This window comes from Vidua chalybeata, chromosome 3 (genome assembly GCF_026979565.1).
Source record: "Vidua chalybeata isolate OUT-0048 chromosome 3, bVidCha1 merged haplotype, whole genome shotgun sequence".
NCBI lineage: Eukaryota > Metazoa > Chordata > Aves > Passeriformes > Viduidae > Vidua > Vidua chalybeata.
In genome coordinates, this window is record NC_071532.1 from 33,481,886 (window position 1) to 33,503,032 (window position 21,147).

At 49.5% G+C, this 21,147-nt stretch overlaps 1 protein-coding gene across 2 annotated transcripts; it reads right to left on the minus strand.

Annotated features, from left to right (window-relative positions):
• Positions 1 to 7,495: 7,495 nt before the first annotated feature.
• On the minus strand, positions 7,496 to 19,514 carry LBH (LBH regulator of WNT signaling pathway). Of its 2 annotated transcripts, XM_053938802.1 has the most exons (4): positions 19,304 to 19,514; positions 18,694 to 18,822; positions 18,436 to 18,538; positions 7,496 to 9,991 (listed from the first exon to the last, which is right to left on the minus strand). In XM_053938802.1, exons 3-4 carry the CDS (start codon positions 18,511 to 18,513, stop codon positions 9,791 to 9,793), a joined length of 279 nt encoding a protein of 92 aa, XP_053794777.1. In that variant the 5' UTR covers positions 18,514 to 18,538; positions 18,694 to 18,822; positions 19,304 to 19,514; the 3' UTR covers positions 7,496 to 9,790. The 2 variants fall into 2 exon arrangements, with proteins under 2 accessions (XP_053794777.1, XP_053794776.1); XM_053938801.1 differs by lacking the exon at positions 18,694 to 18,822 and having other exon boundaries at positions 19,304 to 19,513.
• Positions 19,515 to 21,147: the final 1,633 nt, after the last annotated feature.

The following is a 21,147-nucleotide window of genomic DNA, read 5'->3' on the forward strand; positions in this document are numbered from 1 at the left end:
GCTTTTGTCCAGAGGACCAGGGCAGCCAAGTGAAGAAAATAGGTGCTAAACCTGAAGCCTTTCCATGCATCTTTGTGTTAAGCATCTGATCATTGAAGTAGCTCTAGACTGGGCCTTTATGTAACACCATAAATAGCAGATAAGTCATGGAATAAAACTTCAGAGGCCATCATTTTCTCCTTCTAGTTACACTAGGCAGGCATCGACAGATGGAAAGTGAAAATGCTGTACTCTCATCGTTGTGCTTCTCCTACCGTGTTTTTCATGGTGCCTTTCATCTGTGCTGCTCACAGCTGGCTTTACTACCCATGCATTGTCACACACTGCTGCGTCTGCACGAATGGCAGGCTGCTGCTCTCCACTGCTGGTGGGTGCTCTGCCCTTCTATGAAATGTTTCCAAGGGTGCTACAGAGCCTGTGCTTTGTGAGGGGCAGGGGAAGCTGCTGTTCCCTCTAGCATGCTGCTGGTCCCTGTATTTTCTTTCCTGGTGGGACAGACTGGTTGTGAGAACCCAGCAGAGGAGGCTGAAAGACCAGCATCCCCGTGAAATCTGTGAGGAGACTCTTGTCCAGCCAACCTGCCGAAGTGAGACACCACTGATAGTACTTGGACTGACATGTGTGGGAACAGAAAAATTCTCAGGAGAAATACTGAAGTCCACAACATTTTAATATGAAAAAATAGAGTGGAAATAACAACTTTTCCTGAGACACTGAGGTGATTCCTGATGAGTAGATTGTGCTTGTCTGCCATTTGTTACAGTGAATCTTTGACACATACAGAAAGATGGGGTACTGTGCAAGATCCATGTACACCCAGAGGTTTTTGCTGTGGGAGCAAACAGGATCAAGCCCTACAGCTGGGCTGCAGACAAAAGACAGGGAGTCTATTTAACCTCCGTGGTCTGTTTTCCTCAGCGCAGGTGAGATGAACCTCATGAAGAGTTTGTGAACTAGCTGCATGTGGTTTGTCCCTGACACCTCTCCTTCTACCTCCATGGTCTTCATTGCAGTCTTGCCTGTGTGTTCCTCATTCTTCCCATTCGTCATTGGGGTTTTTTTCACCAGTCATGTCACTTCATGTGACTGATGTCCTGCTGGTTCGGGGTTATTTTTTAAGAAATGTGAATTTTCCAGCAACGTCAGTCCACTGGGTGCACGCAGAATGGCTGGCCATGGATGCATTAATCTTTTTGCACTACAGAAGTGGGGACGTTGACATGTGAAGGGGCAAACCCAACAAGGTGAAAGTACAAAACAAACTAAGGGTGAGGTTCAGCTCATCTGGATTCAGCTGCTTGAAAGCTGGGCATGCAAAAACATTGAATGGTTTGGGTTTGGAGGGGACCTTAAAGATCATCTGGAGTCCAGCCCCCTGCCATGGACAAGGATGTCTTCCACCGAAGCAGGTTTCTCAGGCCCCCAAACGACCTGGCCTTGAACACTTCCAGGAATGGGTAATCCACAACTTCTCTGGGCAACCTGTGCCAGTGCCTCACCAGCCTCACAGTAAAGAATTCCTCCTAAAATCTAATCTAAACCTACTCCCTCTTTCAGTTTGAAGCCATTCCCCCTGTCCTGTCACTACAGGCCCTTCTAAACAGTTCCCCTCCATCTTTCTTGTAGTAGGCTCCCTTCAGGTACTGGAAGGCTGCAATTAGGTTACCCCAAAGCCTTCTCTTTTCCACGCTGAACAGTCCCAATTCTCTCAGCCTTTCCTCTTAGGAGAGGTGCTCCACCCCTCTAATCAGCTACATGGTTATCTCCATCCTCTTACTGGCCTGAGGACATTCTTTCCAGATAGGCTGTTAAAATGATTCACCTTCTGGAGATGTTTACTTCCTTCCATGGAGTACAGCAGGAGACCTAACAACTACCTCAGACTAAACACCCAAATTTTAATTACCATGGAGGCAGCTTAGCATGACTAGCCCAGTGCCAGGGTGGGAGGTGGCATCACAGGGTCTGAAGCTTTTGGGGTCCTTTCTTCCAGGGACTGGAGCTTTTGCTGGCTCTCTGGGTAAAAGTCAGCTAAATAAACCAATTCTTCTTACAGCGGTGGCTCTGGACATTTCTTCTGATCAGGTTTCTTCAAAAGTGACTGCTGCTGCCTCACACCAGGAACCTTCCCTGTAGATAAATATCTAAGGTTTGTTGGAAGAGACAGGTATGGAAAGTCACTGATGAGAAGTCCCTACAAAGAACAAAATATTCAAGTTAAATATTATACTTCTTGCATTCTGTGGCCAATCCCATTTTACAGAGGTCAGGAATAGTTACAGAGGTTTGGTTGCTCAGATAAGCAAGGCAGAGATAGGAAGTCCTGGAGAAATTGCTTGGGCTGCTACTGAGAAAAAGTAGGAAGGATTCTGTATGGAAAGGAGCACAAGGACAGGGTGCAGTTTGTGAAACATGCTGCAGCAAACAGGCAGCTGAGAAGGGCCCTGGAATGGGCCAGCACAGCTCGGGAGTCCATCTGGGAGCACCAATGGGACGCACAGGAGCATGCAGCATGACTTACCCCTGCCCCATATGAATGTCCACAGGCTCTTCCCTCTCCCACACAGAGACACCCAAAGCAGACCCAGCCAGGAATCCACATCCAAGTGCTGCAGATGTGGGCAAATCCCATTTTGGGTCAGCTGTGAGCCCCACAGATAGAGACAGGTCATGAGACTGCACACTACAAAATCCCTTTGTCCTTGAGTGCAGGTGATAATAGCCCCAGCGCGATCTGCTGAGCCTGGCAGGGACTGAAGAGCCCCTGCAAAGTTCTCCCAGTCCTACTGTCAGAGCAAGTTCATGAATGGGACCCTGCTCTAAAGCTGCCTCTGCATTCCCCTCTTGTGAAGGTATCCCAAATCCCAGCAGCTGGAATGTTACTGGATGAAACCCACCCAATCCATGTCAGAATGTGCCAATTACTCAGGAGGCTGAGCAGAGGGCAAAGCAAGCTGTGGGCACTAGAGCAGGGGAGGGCAGGGCAATGAGAGGCAAATCTCACTGCACGCACACACACACACACACACACACACACACACACACACACACACACAGAGCCTTCTTGGCACACTGGAAAGGGTTTTCCCACCCGAGGGAACGTGGAAAGCAGCACCACCTCTGCTGCTTGCCCCAGCATCCACCTTCAGCCAGTTCACCTCCATGACAGGGGACCCAGCGTGGTTGTCACCTGGCCGCAAAACAAGTTTTAAGCAGAGGAAGTGTGGCTGCAGCTCCGGTGGCAGCAGGGGTCAGTCCTCAGCCCTGCAGGCAGCATCCATGGCAGGCTTGGCAGGGCTGGCAGCAACTGCAGTGGAAAAGAGTTGTCAAACACCACCAGGAAGGCTCGTGCTTGACAAATATTTGTTGAGCTGATTGTAACCTGCCTGGCTTATACCTCTGAATGCAGAGAACCTGTGGGGAAGAGCTCAAACCCCTGCCATACAGCCACCCTTTTTCCCTGCCATACAGCCACCCTTCTTCACTGCCCCAGCACAGCTGGAGAAAGCCACAAACCTGAGCCACCTCCTCACCCCAGCTGAGCTGTTCTCAGCACGAAGCACAGCAGGAGCAGGCTGTTACACGACAGTGACCACACTGGGATTATATTCCCGTGTTTCCCCTTGTGCTGATCTTCACCCTTGCAGTCCAGAGCCAAGGGCACCGGCCAGTGCGATGCTGGAGGAGGTGGGGAGCTGCCTGGCTGCAGCGGGACGAGGCTCTGGCTGGGCTCCATCCCTGCAGCTTGCAGCAGAGATGCAGGCTGTGTGCAGGAGGCTCCCAGCATCTATGGCAGGGCACTGTGCACACAGCGTGTGGCCACGAGCACCCCTGGGCCAGAAGATGTTTGGGACAGAGGCAGGACACACTCTGGGCTCCTGAACTGGCTGAGGGCAGAATAGAGAAGGAAGCACTGAAAATGAAAGCAGAGCTGCTGTGACATTTTCATGCTTGGCTTCTGACATCCTCTCCCTCTCATACACTTGACTTCCTTGCTTATTTTTATCAGATGAAGCTGATGGTCGCTGCTACGGTAACCCTGTGTGGTTACAGTTCTGGCAGCGACCTAGTGCTCAGTGCATGCTTCCTGTGGCTTGTGCAGTCTTCCCACCCCTCAGCGCTCTCAGAACAGTGGGTTTGACTTTGTTATGCCTCAGCTGCCTGTTGTGGGCGGAGGTTCACCTCTCCAGGCTCTGTTCCCTTGTCCGAAGCCACTGCTATCTTCCATCTCTTCTTGTCCTGTCTTTGCTCTCTTCGGTGGGAAAGGTAGAGGTCACTGACCCCAAGCACGGGGCTGGGGGTTTTTGTTTTAACGTGGATAAAGCACAAGACAACTTTCACAGAGTTGGTAACTTGGTGTGGGAGAAAAAGCTCTTCATTTACAGGAAAAGGTCTGATTTGAAACAACAGCAAAAAAAAATTACTTCTCTTGCTTTGACCCCAATCCTTCCCCTTTTAGCCATTATAGGGAAGGTGAGACCAGAGAACAAAGGAATCTCTTCCCCAGCTGGTTTGTCTCCAGTCCTGGCACCCAAACTGCCCTAGCCTGCTACCCCAGGCTTTTGGCTCATGCTGGGGCCATCAGCACAGCATGACACAGTCGAGCCCCACTCATCTTTTCCTGCAGGTGAACTTCCACTGAGCAAAAGCTGGAAGCTGCAGAGGTCAGTGGGGGCCCCAGGGTTTGTCCTGGCTACATTTCCAGTCCTTCAGGCATGAAACCGTGGAGCCACAAGGACCTTTGGCAGAGCAGCTCTCCACTATCCACCTAACAACCACACCCACAGTGCCCTCCCTTGCTTTGCAGCAGCTCCTGTTCTCTCCATGGGTGAAGCAGGTTTCTCTGCACTCAGTTCCTCCCTAGGCAATGGGCATGAAGCCTCTTCCCCCCCACTCTTAAAACCAGCATTCATAAACCACTTGTGTAAGGATGGGTTTGAGCTTAGTTCAGCAGAGCTGCTCTCCAGCCAGGCTTGCACAGCCCTTTCTGCAGCTGGATGATCACTGGGGCTGTAGAAAGGGACACATTTTTAACCCAAGTGGCTCAAAGCCAATGACACTGTGCTGCTCACACTGCTGGCCTCTGGGAAAGCCCAGGATGGGCCACCATGCCTCAAGGGATGTCCCACCATGCCTCAAGGGATGTCCCAAACACTGCCGTCCTGCTGCAGAGACATTGACACAGAAGCTGCTGACTGCGGGGACACCAGGCAGGTGCATAACTGAACTCTGCTGTGCTCCTTTCAGGTCCAGACAGAGATTTTTGCTGTCCAAACATAAGCAGGAAGGCATCACTTGGACCATGAAACGCCCAGAGCTTTTCTCCTCAAGTAAGGATTTAGGGATAGCAATTCCTCTTGTTTGTATAGAGATGTGTGGTGCTCAGGACTGCTTTTTGAGAGCTCAGAGCATGTGCATTACAGGCTGTTGCTCCTCATATCCCCTGGTTTGTTCCAGGTGACTAGACTTGGAGGATTTTGTTTTAGTTTTGATTGTGCTTCAAGGCATCTTAAAGCAGATCAGCATCACAAGGATGAAAGCTCCACGTCCTCATAGGCTGGGAACTTCCTACTGGGATTAACACTGGAAGGAGACCACTCACCTGAAAGAAAATTCAGCTTCTCCTGTTGTTTGAAATGATAAAGAGTGTGGTTACACCAGAGCACAACTTTAACCTGCACCAAGGAGACCTGTGTCTTAGGAGTGGCTGGTCCCCACATGCACTGCTGGTGAATTATCTTTGCACTCCCACAGAGAGAGAGTTTTTCCTGTCTGCACCCAAACATAGGCAAAGTCAGATGCCAGCAGTTCATGTGCAGAGGTTCAAGTGGCTGTGGGCTTGATGAAGGGCAACAGAAGTGGGTGCACACTGAACACTAGAAATGAAATATCTGGGAGAGTGAACAAAAGCTGAACTAAGCAGGACAGCAGAGCACAGCTTGCTGTGTCATCACTTTCAACTACAGGGCAAAGCTTGAGGAGGACAAACGCCTCAGGTTCAAATGCAACCCAGGACAAACATTGTTCTGCATGCAAAGAAAGGTCCTTATGCCACCCATCATTTTTTTGGGATGACTAAGGCTCACCCAATTCAGCAGCAAGCCCATTTTCATTTGATGATCCAAGTTCCACTTTGGCCACAACAGTTGGAGTCAAGGAGCAGGAAAGAGCCTCCTTCCCACCGGCACTGCTCCAGGCTGATACAAAGCAGACCCCCCGGCTGAGCAAGCCCCACCCAGGGGCCAACCCTTCTGGTCTCGCCCCAAAACAGAATGACACATCAGGATTCATCCTTCATTCTGATGTGAGCCTGAAAAACCTGTTGGTGTGTAGCACATGGAAGCAGCAGACAAGTTCAATATGTTTGCAGTTTCCCTAACCAGTGCTATATTTTAAACAAAAATGTTCTGGGTCAAGAATAAACGTCTTCGCTGATTTCAGACCAGCACATCTGGTCGTCTTGGAAATCCTGCAGCAGTTTCTACAAGGCAAGTAACTCTGTGCCTGAGGAGAGGAAGAAATCAAAGCACCTCTGTTAGACGTTGACTGAAGAAAAGAAGAGGTCAGCTTTAATATTGCATTTGCTCCCATGGCATAAAATATCCATGAGGGTTGAGCATGATACAATTCATCTTTGAACTGTGGGGCTCACACTGAGCATGCCCTCAGTTCAAGCATTAAATGGAAGGGTTATTAGTTAGTGTATTTAAACTAGTCTCACGTAAACATAACACTCCAGCCTCAGCTGGGCTTGTTTGCCTAGGTTAGATTAGAGTGTTAGCTGCCAAATCACAGGAACTTCTATCCATGTACCTTAAAGATATGAGTATTCCAGGGTATTTGCTTATCACCGGGTTTTAGTGGAAAATTTAATCCCATTAAGTACACAGCTTGAATTACTGAATCAGACTTCTACACCTAGAACAGTGCCTTGAAGCTCAGACTCACACTCAAAAATGCCATTTCCCCCAGCAGCAGCACAAACTGCAGCACTGCAGTAGGTGAGTGACGACTACTCAGGAAGAGCTGACCTCTAGACCCAATACAGACAACCCTGGGTAGCTCAGCTGAGACCCTACAAGCACACAGCAAGGCAAGGCTTGTCTTCATGAGTGCTGCTCAGGGCAGGGAAGAGCATGCACAGGGAACATGACTAACAGCAGCTGTGAATAGTTTCCACTCTCCATTACTTCATGTTCTGTAAGGTTAGGTAAGGGGTTAGATGTAGATAACAGATATAAATACAGAATTTTTTTCAGGAATAAATAAACCAGAGCAGCAGTTTGCTGCAGCTTTTCACACAGCAATGAGCAACCACAGGAAGATGGAATGCAAAGGTGCTGCCCCTCAAAGTTGACTTAGGTTTCCAATGCCATAGGCATGATCTGAAGCCAGCCACCAGTATGAAACCAGCATCTCCAGGCTCTACTGGCAGCCATGATCTGGAAGGTTGACCATCCCAACCCACTTTTGCAGTAAAAACAAAGCCAGTATGTTTGGAAAGCATTTTCAAACTTTATTTACAACTGTCACAGTGACAAAAATGTAGTTTGAAAAAAATGCTAGCTTCTCCCTGAGGCTCAAAAAAGAATTACAGAAATATAGAATGTATATCATACAACAGGAGTTTTACTGGAGTGCTTTGTTCTTTAGATACATTTAACAACAAATAGAAATATACACAATACTTCCAAAAAAAAAGGATGCAGACAGAAATATGCAAGTCTTTAGGGCAGACAGCAGGTCTGAAGTCCAAGGATTGCCATCTCACTGCTGCCCACATGGTAATATCTTTGATATAGAGCTTTGACTTGGTGGTACAGATGGTAGAGACCAATAGAGAGTAACACTTAGAAATAAGACAACTGGCTGGTATGCAGGTGTACAAGCTCACTCCAGTAAGACAGCAAGACTAGAACAAGTGTTACAGACACAACAGCTGAATCCATCACAAGAGAAAATGGTATCACCACATCATGGCTGTTCAGTGATCAACCATCCACCAAGGTGGGCAGGGAGAGTGTCTGACTGGGTCTGCATGGCTGGACCAGAGGCCAGCTGCAGTGTAGGAACACTGAATTTCTCCTGCTTTGTGCTAACTCATCTCCAAACTCCCATGTGTCCAAAAATAGTTACACAGCTGATAAATTATTGCCATTATGTTGAAACACAAGCAAGACAAGACTAAAACCATCCTGCCAATACATTAAAAGCAGTTCCCAAACCCCACCAGCGTTTAACTACTCATGAGGTATTAAAAATACAAATACACACATTGTCCAAACAGATTTTAAAAATGGAACCAGTTATAAGCAAAGGGGGGGGGTGGCATTGGGATTATTATGGAAGTTTGGTTAAGGCCTTGACATTTCTTTTTCTCTTCCATGACCCCAGATTTGGTTTAGGTGGTAACTGCTCTCATCCTATCCCAAGACTGACTGGCTCCCAAGCTGGTCCCCAAAGCCGCAAGATCATCCCTTTCCAGGAAAGCAGCAGGTGACCTTGTCTGGCAGCAGACTGGCCTTCTCCTTGAGGCAGGATATGGTGAAGAGAGGACAAACCCAGACTTCACAAGCCAGTCTGCACTTCATTAAAACAACCATGAACGTTTCACCCTCACTAAGAAGCAGGAACACATCTTGTCTCAGGACACCGAGGCTAATCCTCTCCCAGCAGACCCCATCCTGCAAACTCCACTGGTGATCCACACTAGATCTGGTGTTTCATCTTTGGATGACCCCCAGGTCTGGTAGCACCCCCACCACAACACTCCCCACCAGCCTGTCCTGCACTGAGGAGGCCCTGCAGTGCAAAGCTGGAGGAGAACCCCCCCAACCCCAGCCCTCTCAAGTCCATTGACCAGCAAGTTAAGAGACAAATGACCCTAAAACTTCAAGGACACCAAGGCAAGGAGGCATAAATCTCCACCCTTAGGCTTGGGGCACTGTACAAGACAAGACCACCCACAGCAGCCTCAGCAAATAGGAGAGAAAAATCTGAGGTGTTCAAACCTACATGAGCTCTTGCTGCAGACAGAAGCACCTTTTTACATCCGATGTACACCACCTCATGCTCACCACCTGCAAGATAAGCTAGAGCATTGCAGGAGAGATGACAAGCAGCAGCCTAATGCTATCCTGCAAATACAGCTGCTCAGCATTGAAGAGTCTAAAGGCAAACAGGGGGAGAAAGAAACTTTGGGGAAAGTAGCTGGAAAACAGGCTCAAGAGCGAGAGCAAGAAACCAGACTACTCCTACGGACGCTCACCTTACCCTAGGAGGTGCCGAACCAGGGAGAGCTACAGGCCCCTTGTCACTAGATCATTTAGCCATGCTTCGCTATGGACACCCTTCCACCCCCCAACACACAAAATGGAAGCTGTAAGAAAGGCAAATCTGAGATATTTTGGCTCTGTTCTCATGCTTTTAGTCAGAGGCAGCTCCCAGCCAAACGCTGCCACCTCCAACTCTCCCTTCCCCTTCCCGAGCTCCCCCCTCCAGCAGTCCTCGTGTGGTCACCCTCTGCCATGTGCTTGGAATTTCACTGCTGCCTCCGCCTCGGAAAAATACAGATAATGATCTCAAGAACAGCAAACATTGCTCTGCGTTACTTCCTTCCTTCCTCAGGAGGTCTGGTGACACTGAGGGCTTCAGTTCTCGATACAGAGAATACAAAAAAACTAAGATCTCGCAGGTGCAAAATTGAACTTGTCTTATTAAAAAGACTTTCAAAGAAAGTGTGGCTCTTCCTTCAGAAGGGTGCAGTCCCTTGCCTTTCCCCAGATGCCATTTATTGCTCCTTGTTGTCCTTCTTTGCATCTTCACAGTTTTCTTCCTCCTCCTCCTCATCCTCCTCCTGCACAAGGAACTCTTCGGGCGGCCATCTCAGCTCCCCACTCTCCACATCACCCTCTGTGGGCTCCACCACGATGGAGGGCAGGCGGTCCTTCAGCTTGCAGTAACGATCAAAGTCTGAGGGGTCAGGGAAGATCTGAAAGAGCCAAGGAACAGTCTGTGAGAGGGGCTGCACTCACACAGCCCCAGCCAAAAGCCCAGCTCGGAACATTGAGGTCTCCAGGGCAGACTAGTCTGGACACAGAGTCAACCGCTGAGTGACGGGAATACTCTTGAACTTGTAAATAACCTTTCCAAGTCTCCAAGTAATGGAAATGAGCACTGCCCAAGAGGCTCCCGAAGCACGCGCTTGCTTGGATAGCGCTCAGCAAACAGGTATCTGCCCTTTTGGATATTTATCCAAATGCCTTGCCCCCCCATCCTGCTTTTACATTAATGCTCTTGAGTTTGCACACAGAGCTCTCTCCATCAGAGAATCTGAGATCTCATTTCCTGCTGCTGGTCAGGCTGCACATCAGAACAGGCTTGTTCTCCAGGCTCTGCTGCTGGGAGGCAGGAGGCCCATGGCAACCCAGGGCTAGCGCAGCCTAGCCCCTTGCAGCAAGGGCCTATGTCTGGTATCACTCCAGGGCCACAGTGCCAGCCTGAAATAGCTTAGGTGAATTTTAGAGATAATTCTGGTAGTATTCTGCACGCTACAGCTACCACACATCAGCAGTGAAACTCAGCAGGACACTCATTTTATGGAAGGGCTGGGGACTGGACTATGTTTCTTCAGGAAGGGGGTACCTGTGGCATAGCCAGTAGTTATGCAAAATATATATATTCTATTATTACAGTGCAAAATTGCACTGTACTTCTCATGCATTGAGTACAAGGACTCCTGGATCTCCAGCCCCTCAAGGTGCACCTTACCCATTCCCTCCCACCATCTGCTTGCCACATGGATGCACAAGCTCATGCAGTGCAGCAGCATCAGGGCCCATACTGACTGGTAGTGCCAGTGATGCACACTTTGATCCTACTAGGAACTGAAGCAAAGCATGAGTAAAAGAAAAAAAAAAAAAAAACCTGCTGGGGCAATGCTAGCAGCAGCTTTGCACTAGTAGATTGCAATGTGAACAGAAAAAGTTGCGTTACTTGTGGGTAACTTGCTGGGGGAACACCTTCAAATGCCAGCTCATCCAGAAGGGAACCCTTGGGTGATAAAATCCACTTGCTATATCAGACCTCCTGGTTAGTAGCCAGAAGATTAAACAACCACCACCTGCTATTTCAAACAATTTTACCAGAGTGTCCATTTCACATTGGAATTGTGTTTAAATAGCCCAAAGAAGAAAATTACAAAGTGCATTTTCCCCTTGAGATTGTAGGCCAGGTGAGAAGTCATATGGCTGTACTTTTAACATCATCTGCATTCAAGTGAGTTACAAGAGCACCCTTGCAGGGAGCAGCACTGCCAGCCTTGGCCTCATTCTGAGAGCAAGATCTCATCTGCTTTGATCTTTGTGGTTCCAGTTACAAAAGCAGGCTCCCCATCCAGGTGCCCTGATTATTAATCATGAAGCCTCATTCTCCTTGTGCCAATCATGTGGGTACCCACCACCTTGGGAAGCCCTGGCCACAAAAAGTGAAACAACAGCCTATCAGTTCCTTCTTCAACCTAGCAACTATTAGGTACAGCATCACCCCCTTGGCAATATTCAGTCTTCTACTCTTCAGCCTCATTTTTCCTTCACACCCAAAGCTTTGTGGCAATCAGGTTGAGAAAGCCATCGGGCTGCTACCTAACACAAATCCAGGCAAGGGAACAAAGTAATGCACAAATGAGGGTTTGTTTGCACGTGATCATCTGGTCCTGGGGACAGTGCTGCAAGACTCCAGCTCCCACCACCCACGTTTTTCAGGTGCACGAGAGCAGCTGAGGTCCTTTGAACACAGCCACATCAACCTGGGCATTGCAGTGTGAGCTACTTGCTATTAGCCACTCCCAGCACCAGTGAGACAGCAACTGTTTCTTGGAGCTTTGTGGCTTCTGCTTGGCCAAACAAAATCAGTTTCAGGCACACAGCATTACTGAAAGTACAGTCAGTGGCTCTTAAGCATCAAGTTCTCTAAACCCAGGATAGGGGGAAAAAATACTCTTGACATTACATGGTTTAGAAGGTTGCAATGGAAAAAGAAGTGTGGTTCAAGAGGTTACATAAGCTGATAATGTCATGAAAATAGCCTCCTATGGAAGAAAAATAGCAGTATAATAATTAAACTAACCTTTGGCTGCTATTATTTTGAGCACATTAGGTCAAATTGGAGCAATTTCTTTGAAAACAGCCTGCCAGATTTTTTTTTCCAGAAACTAAGTAGTAGTCATTTCCTTACAAACAAATATCCACAAAATGTGGTGTGCAGCTTTTTTAATAATAAAAAAAAAAAACCTAGCACAATCTTATCTCAAACAGCTGCAGGACAGGCCGAACCCAAGAAGGTCAGGATTTTTTCCACTAAGTCATGCTTTTTAATCGTTGAGGCAGCATGAAGGGAGATGTTGCAACTGCAATTTGAAGGGGTGTGGACGGTCAATGGAAAAAATACAGAAAGGCAGATTTCCTCCGGTATGATGGGCAGGGTGACAGCAGGCCAAGCACAAGGCCCCAAGGAAAAAGGGTTTGAGACTAACTGTACATCTGGGGAAGCCAAGTGAGAAGGTTAACCCAACCAGCCTTCCCACTCCTCTTCATAGAAAAAGATAAGCAAGCACCACCTCTCTCTATCCTGCTCCAGTACTGCCCTGCTACATTTGTTGGTTCCATAGGCCTCATCTGGTCCCACTCCAGATTTATACAATGGGGAGAAAAAAAAACCTCCCTAAATTGCAGCAAGCTCCACACTTGGAATTGCAGCAGCTCAACTCTGACCTGGGAGCTGATCACTCTCTGGCACAGCAGCCAGGACAGCAACACCTGCCTCCAAGCCTTTCTGGTCACGTTGTCCTGCCCAGGGGTGTGGGAGGAAGGCTCTGCACCTCCCACCCCACAAAGAGGGCAAGAGCCATGAGTTAGCTTCTCACTCTTGTGCTTGACAGGGAGCCACCTTGCACACGGCTGAGGCAGACACCTTCCCCTGGAAAACTGGTCACTTGATGGGGGACAAGTGACTGGTTGTGATGGCTGCCTAAAAGCAAATTTGCAGCAATTCAAAGGCATCTTCCACCCCTTCACTTGCATGATGCAGCACAAGGGGCTGCAACTGCTTCCACACAGAGCCTCCCCTGTAGCTGAGCCCCAAATCCTGGCTGTGGAGAGACACCTCCAACACCTCTAGATCCACAGAGAGCATGGATGTTGCTTCTTACACTACTCAACACAGCCTCTTGCTAACAGCAAGACTGGTTTTTACCAGGCCCCTCTGGATTTATGTCTGGGAACTGCTCTCTTCATTAATTTATCCAGATCACACACAAATCAACCAAATTCTTGCCTTGCAGCTGGAAAGGGCAGGGTAAAGCAGAACTTGAAACAAAAGCTTGAAATGATTCTAGGATGATCATGTTTGCCTCTGTTTCAGATGATCTAGCTCTACGATCCTTGGATGAAGTCTTGGCAACAAGAACGGAAAGTTTTCATTGCCCTGGGGAGGCTCATACCCTCTCTCAGCATTCACAGGGATGGAGGAACACCAAAAGCAGGAGAGATGTTAGGCAATTAAGAAGATTAGCTCAGCACTACCATAATCCAAGTGACACTTGTAAATTCAAAACAACTTCCACATGTGTGCTCCATACCAACACCCATAGTTAAAATGCCTGTCTCCCCTCCCATGGGGCTGAAAACTATTTAAATTGTATTACAGGGAGACTAAAGCAATGACATCTTTCCAAATTAAGTTACTGGTTTGAAGGAAGGCTTTGCTTGACTGTGGTAGCTCTATCCAAGACTGCAAAGTCTGCACTGGGTACAGGACACACCCCTGATGGACACATCGCTCATCCTCCTTGGACTGAAGAGCTGAATTTTGTGCCTCTTCAGCAATATCAATATTCCAAATCCCAAATCAGCATTGAAGTTCTGAAAAAAAACTTCAGTGCCACTGAGAAGCACAGCAAGCTGATTTCAGGAAGTACTTCAGTCATCTCTCAGTGTCCTCTGGAGGCCTTCTCCAGCTACAATGCATACATTTACTCACACAGTAGTCATGACTCAAGAACAAGCTCCAAGTATGTACACAGCAGCTGTGACTCAGGTTGATGAGCCACAACAACTCCCCAGCCACAGAAATACTGCCCTGTCTCAGGGCATGATGTCAGGGAAACTTCCTACATCTAACCATTTTCCCTCACAGTAATAAGGCATCAAAGTAGGGAGGAAAAAACATGATCCTAGGTGTTGCTGCTGTCCTCAGTTTGATTTCAGCGGAGCACTCAAGCACAGCATTGCTGCCAATATGACTGCTTTTGTATCTGTTTATCCCATATCCTGCTTCTGTCTTCTCCCAGACCCTGGAATACATTTGACTCTGCCTATTAATCTTGTCTAGCAGCCATGCTTGCTATCACCACCTTTTTGCAGCCTGGTCTCAAAACCTTCCACAGCAGCAAGCAGCACCTCTGAAGGACTTCCCCTGCACAAATCAAGGCTGCACAGACATGAAGCACCTGACAAGAAAACAATTACAGAGAAGTTCAATTTCCATTGAGCCAACAGCCAGTAACATACTGGTGGTCCAGTTTAACTGGAGGGATCCAGCAGACACAGCTCAAGCCCCTCAGTTCCCTGGGAAAGCCAGTGCTTCTCCAGGGCTGGTGAAGAGGTATTGCACTCACCAGAAATGACTTCCCCAACACCAAGCTTTTGGCACAGCCACTGGATAGAGCCTTAAGCCTATTTACCCAGATTCAGGCACTCTGACGTGATTCCCAGTGAGCTGTGGCTGTGATTAACCTACACAGATCCCAGCATGATGCGATCATGACTTAAAGAGCTCAAGCTCCCCATGACAACCAAACCTCAGCTGAGGGCATGAGGCAAGCTCAGCCTCTGCAGGCCAGTCTCCTACATGGGGCCTGAAGCACCAGTGAGTCACCTGCCAGCCAGCCTGCAGCAAAGCAGCACACTCAACTCAGGACACTGCCTTTGCTCAGAACACACACTTTGGGCACTAATGAGTTTTCAGTTGTGCTCAGACCCTGCTCCACTTCCAAGAAGCAAGGTAGGATTCCAGTCAAGGCACTGTTTTGACAACAGCTCCACGAAATGATTAATTCAGCCTCAGTTTCAGTGGCATTGTTCATGCTGCTGGGAGACAGCACAGAGGACAAGCTGGCAGAGTGCTGATGAGGCTCTTCAAAGAACGGGTATTTCTGGGGCTGGGCAAACAGCAAACAGTGCATTAGCTCTGGCTGGCAGCAGAAACAGCCTGGCTCGCTGGACACTGCCAGGCAGGAAGTGTGTGAAGCCCTCCATAGCTACATCTGTTTGTAGCAGGGGCAACTTGAGCCATCAGCTGCATTTCAATGAGTTTTTTGTTTAGTAAGTCCCATGGGAATTATGGGACATCTATTAAGGATCCAGAAATAGCTTCTCACTGCAGGCACAAGACCCAGCATGACATCATCTCTTCAGTCACATCTTCTGTTTTGTCTGTGCTGCCCTGTTCTGACACTCATGCCCCAAATTCACCACTCACTTCTGCTCAGGCCGTTGCAATCTGTTGGCTGAACCATCTTCAGGGGCATCAGAAAGCAGCTTGCGGCCACAAATACAGTAATAAAAGCTGTCTTACAGAGCATGATTTTGAAGCTAGCATGCTAGTTTACAAGCATTTTGCATATTAACTGGAAAAAAGGCAATCCTATGATGAGAAAGCATGTTTGCCTTAAGCCTATGGAAGCAACTCAGTTAATACTGGTATTCCTTCTGCAGTCTGAGTTTTCACACTATTGAGCAGTGATGACCAGCCCAGCACTTCACCAGGGAGGAGAGTGAAGACCTTCAGCTGACATCTAGGACAGACAGATACCCCAGTGGGTGGAAGATGCAAAAGAAAAAAGTCAACAACCCAAGCTCCCTTCATAACCACCAAGACAGAGAGGAGACAAGAAGTTCAGTGAAGTCCAGAAGACAGAGGAATCAGACTGTTGAAGTTTATACTCGGGGTATGAACTTGCTTCCTCAGTTTATTTCCAAGTAAAAAAGTCTTTAAAACAGTGCTCCTGGTAGGATAAGTCTGTCTGCAGCAGGTACTGATGTGCTCTAGAATGCCAGCAGTGCTGCTGGGCTGTACCACCTCCTCTGGTCCAGACAGTTTCATGCCTGCCTCTGGTGGCAGTAGCAGCCCCCAGTCTCACAGGCAGCATCCTACTGACCAACTCCCAGGCAGTCCCTGCTCTACACAGCTTGAAGGGGGAAATTTTGAACCCCAGTTTGAGGTCATCTCTGTAGTAAAATAAAATCAAGTTCTACTAAAGGAACAGGACAAAATTTTGAAGCTAAAAGCTTGAGTCTGGCTCCACTTTTTATTTTTTGCCTCTCATAGCCAGCCAAGGGCTGTTACACTGCGAGTGCCTGACTCTGCAGATGAGTGGAAGAAGATGCTACAGCTTAGAACAAGCCTCAGTGCAGGAGCAGTCATGCTCCATTAGCCCCGTCTGGGTTTTAAGTTATTGCACTACAGCTCTCAGACAAGCATACAATTTTCCATGAACCAAACTCTTTCCATCAGCAAGATGAGGCACAAAGTGCCAAAGTCTGAGGTAGAACAAAAAGTTCATGGTGCTATTTGCATCAGATTTGTCCTTGCTGGTCTCAGTTGAGTTTTCAACCCTTTAAGGATGTTTTCAACTTACCTTGACTTACACTGTGACATTCTCAGCCTAGCAGCCAGAGAAGGAAGGCTGGATCCTGCTCCCCAATCCTCTTTACACTAACCTGATTTAGAGGTAGACCTCATACACAGCCCACACACTACTAGTGCCATAAGGGTCTTCCATTTCAACTCCTCCACTCTTGCTGCCATCACTCTTCATCACATCAAGTGAAATTCCTTGCAGGCATTTGAAAAAAATTACCTACAACTAGACCACTAAAGAGAACAGATCTAGGATGCAGAAACCCTGCACAGATATGAGTTGTCAGCTTTTATGACTCACATGTTCAGGTGATCCACTCAAAACCAAACAGTCCTGTTCCCCAGTTGACCACAGCAGACTTTATCAAGGTCATTATCATCTGGGGAAGAACCTCATTGAAGTGATCATTAGAACAAGCAGGGCACCTAGATTCTGCCTTTCCCTGGGAATTTGGATGGGTAGAGGCATTTGACCTGACTGGGTTAAGCCTCTTCATAAGGTGACCCACAAGGACATCCCAAGCAGGTTACTTTGATTGCTTCAGATTTAGCAACTGTCATTGCCTCTGCACTCTGTCTGTAAGAGAGGAAAGAGAGGCTGTATACTCCCCACTAGCTAAGTACTGAAGCATAGCACAGCTATAAACCAAACAACTTGCATTATCCAGAGCCAGAATCCTGACTAAAAGAAGGAATGCATCCCTTTTTCCTCCACATAGCTATGGCTTCTGCTAGAGGCCTCAGTGGTGGCCCAAAGTTCAGTGGATTTCATGCTCCAGTGCACTGCTGCTGCCTTGTAGTTCTCTTTTCAGACATAAATATGCAAACATTCAGCACCCCATCTGAATGCACACTTGGAGCAAATGCCTCGGTGCAGATTGTGTAACATCTGCAAAGGACAAAGCCTGCATCTGGATGAGCCAGTCAGAGTCACCCGATGCACAGAGCAGATGCAAGTCGTCTGCCAGCATTCTGCATTTATGTCAGATCTCATCAATGAGTCTCCTGGAAGTGAAGAAAATGATGGAGCTAGGAAGCTAAGGTGCCTAACTTATGGTTTGATTATCTACAGGCTAGGAAATGAAAGTGATATTGAGACTAAAGGATTAAGACTCAATCTAGCTGAAGACCACTTCTTCACTGAAGACATGTCTTCATTGATCTAGAGATTAATAGGTAACTACACTGTTCAGAAGTTTCAGAATGAATGCAACTCGTGCCTCCAGGTACCGATATCTCCAGTGACATTTCATGGCTCATTTAGGCTGTATCTGGCCTCACTGTATCTTACAGAGGACTGTTAACCCTCTCAAATGGGCACACCCATCAGGAAAACCAAGAACTAGCTCAAAAAAATGCGGATGCCATATAAACAGCATCCTCCTGCTCTCAGCAGATCAGCTGCATGCTGTGTTACAAAGATCTCAAGAGCCCTCTCAGCCCAGTGAGTGGCACGAATCCTTCTTTAACCCATCTCCACTGAGCCCCAGGAATGCTGAATGAGCAGGGGCTCGGACACTTCAAAACAAGTGAATCCTCTGCCAACCCACACTGATAGCGAGTGATATTTTAGACAACCATCTCCTGCCAAGCAAACATTCCAGTCTGTTGACTAGTTCTTACTACTGCAAGACCTGCTATTAGGTCAGGCTATGAAAAGGTACGTTAGACCAAGCTTAGTCTAGCCCAGGCAATTCCACACGGGATTAGCGCCTCAACTGCCAGCAAAACACTTACCTGATACGACAGCCCATCCTTGCGGGGGCTTAGTCCGATCTCATCCATGGCTGGGGTGTTCATCATCACTTCAGTCATTTCAGCGGATCTCAGATAATCAGAGCTAGAGACAAAAGACAGCACTCCAGTGATCTGAGGGGCTCCGGCAGGACTGAGCACGATTCAAGCAGCAAAGCGAGCAGCAGAGGCTGTAGGCAGTCTATTTCTGGTCCTTTCCTTCCTGCCCCCCCTTGGAAGGCAGCGGAAAAAGCTCAGTACCTCGTAAGCTGGAGCTACATCCAATGCCCTCGGAGCACCTCCGCAGCTCTCCCCCCAAGAGCCCAGCTCAAGCACACCCGGGGACGCTCCGGCAGCAGCGCTTCGCTTTTAACTACGCTTCCTCCAGCTCTGCCCCGCGGGGAGTGGGGGAGAAGTAAAAAACCACAGTAAATAAAGTGCAAGCGCGGGGGTTTTGGTTTTTCTTTCTTTTTTTTTTTTTTTTTTTTTATTTCTCAAGCCGGTGTGCTTTAGATCCCACTGGCTTATTTTACAACCTCGGGGACCCCCACACCAGGGGAGCGCGCGGCGCCAATTCCAGCTCGGCTCTTAGAGCCTTAATGGCATTTCCAGCGCGAGAAAGCGAAGCGAACTCCCTCCCGCAGCTCGCCCGCGGCGGCTCATCCGTCCCGCTACCGCCCGGCTCGCACCGCCCGCCGGGAGAACGGCCGCCACCGGCCGCTGTCCCTGAACCGCTCCCCGGGGCCCCGCGCCTCCTCCCGGGGCACGGCGGCGGCGGAAGGGACTCGGCCTCAAGCGTCCCCCCGGCAGCACCCCGCGGCGGCGGAGCGGCCATCTCCCCGCCCGCCCCCCACGGGAAGCGCCCACTCACCAGGGCAGGGGACACAGCACAGACATGAAGTCGCAGCAGAGGCTGCCCCGGGCGGGGGGTGGCAGAAGGGGCACCCAGGCGCTGCGGGACGATGCGCGGCGCTGCCCGGGACCGAGCAGTCTCCCTTACGCCTCGGCCGCCGCCTCCGCTCTGAGCCCCTCGCCCGCCGCCGCGCCACCTTAAATAACCCCGGGGGCGTGGCCCGGGCCCAGCCCGCCCACCCGCCTGACGTCAACTTTTTTCATGAATGGCCTCGGCGCGCGCCGCCTGCGGGGGGAGGTGTGGGGGGGAGGTGTGGGGCCGTCCGTCCGTCCGTCCCCCCCCATGTCCCCATGAGCGGGTGGCGGTGGCGACGGCCACCCCGTCCCGGCCGTTTCCGGTGAAGAGAGGTGCGTTCCCGCTGTTTCACCCCGGGCCGAGGTGGAGTGCGGCCACCCCGGCTCTGCTGCCGGCCGCAGAGGGACGCACCGGCGGTACCCCGAGCATCACCGTGGCTGGGGCTGGGTCTCACGAAGCGGGTCTCAAACCCGGCCCCTTCATGGCCATGGTGGCGGTGGGTGGCCGGGGACACGGGCAGGGACGGCACGTGCCGAGCAGCGGCCGCCCAGCCCCGCTTCTGCCGGCGCCTTCCGTGCCCCGCACCTCCGGCGGGAGTAAAAGCTGAGTGAGCAGCTTCAAGGGGCCGAGTTGTATTTAGCAAAACAATGTGAATCAATGACGGGAAGGCGCAGGAGCAGAGAGAGAGGCAAATCCATTCGTTGCCTGGGCAGCGTGAGCACTGCGCGCACTTGTAGGTGAAGCACATTTCCTGCATTCCCCTCCGAACGTGAAACTTCTGGAAGGCAAAGTGCATCTTTGGGCGAAAGGACTGGGCGCCCCAAACTCCGCATGACTCCCGACTTTGTGCATCGAAATGGGCTGTGCCCCGAGGCACGTGCCTGCAGGGCAGGGCTCTTGGCCGCAGGATGGGCCGGGGTCTCCAAGGCTGCTGGGAGATGCTCAGGGCTTCTGGGGACAGTTCCCCCCTCTGTTTGCTTTCCCAGGGATGTTGCCATACGATGACAGGTGAAGTTTAGTGCTGGGACTGTTTGGATTCCACCTGTTGCTCCATGCTGCTGCTCAGACTTTGCCAAAACGGTGGATAACCAAGCACACACAAACACTTCTCGTGTTTCCTTCCAATGCAGAACACTCAGCTGCTGCTGTGCTTCACACACATGTTTATGCACGGGCAAATACATGCTATTTGCCCCAGTTTTTAAGTGCCAAAAAAGCATAAGTTCAGTGTGTCTGAAGGGAAGCTTTGCCCTCTGCTCCACTCAGCTACCCTCCAGACTGTGTGTAAGTGTGTACACCCCTACGTGCATGCGTTTCCTCAGACCGGAAAAATTAATCTTAGATTCATATTATATAATGTGAGCGTATGTGGGTGTTGCACATCAGGCTGCAGCACGCTGCTGCTTTGTGCCACATAAAAATGAATCACAAGGAGTCGATCGAGCCCCTGCCAGTGTGTGGAAATTCAGGTGGGTGCAAGTGAGCTCCCTGCCAAGGGCCACCAGTCACCTCCCACAAGGTTAAAGGCAGGGAGGCAGCAGAGGGGACTCAGTGCACACAATCCCTCTGCCCTCCTTGAGCCTCCTGATAATGAGGTTTGGGACCAGGGAGAGGAGTAAGAGGACAACCAAGTCTCCAAAGTTCTGGGGAAACAGTTTCCTTCTCTTTTGCTGGCCTGCCCACCCGGACCCCCTGTTCCTGCTACATCCCCTGGGACACACACATCCCCTGGGACACACACATTCACTGACTGCTGATTTCCGCAGTAAGAGAACACAAAGATTTGA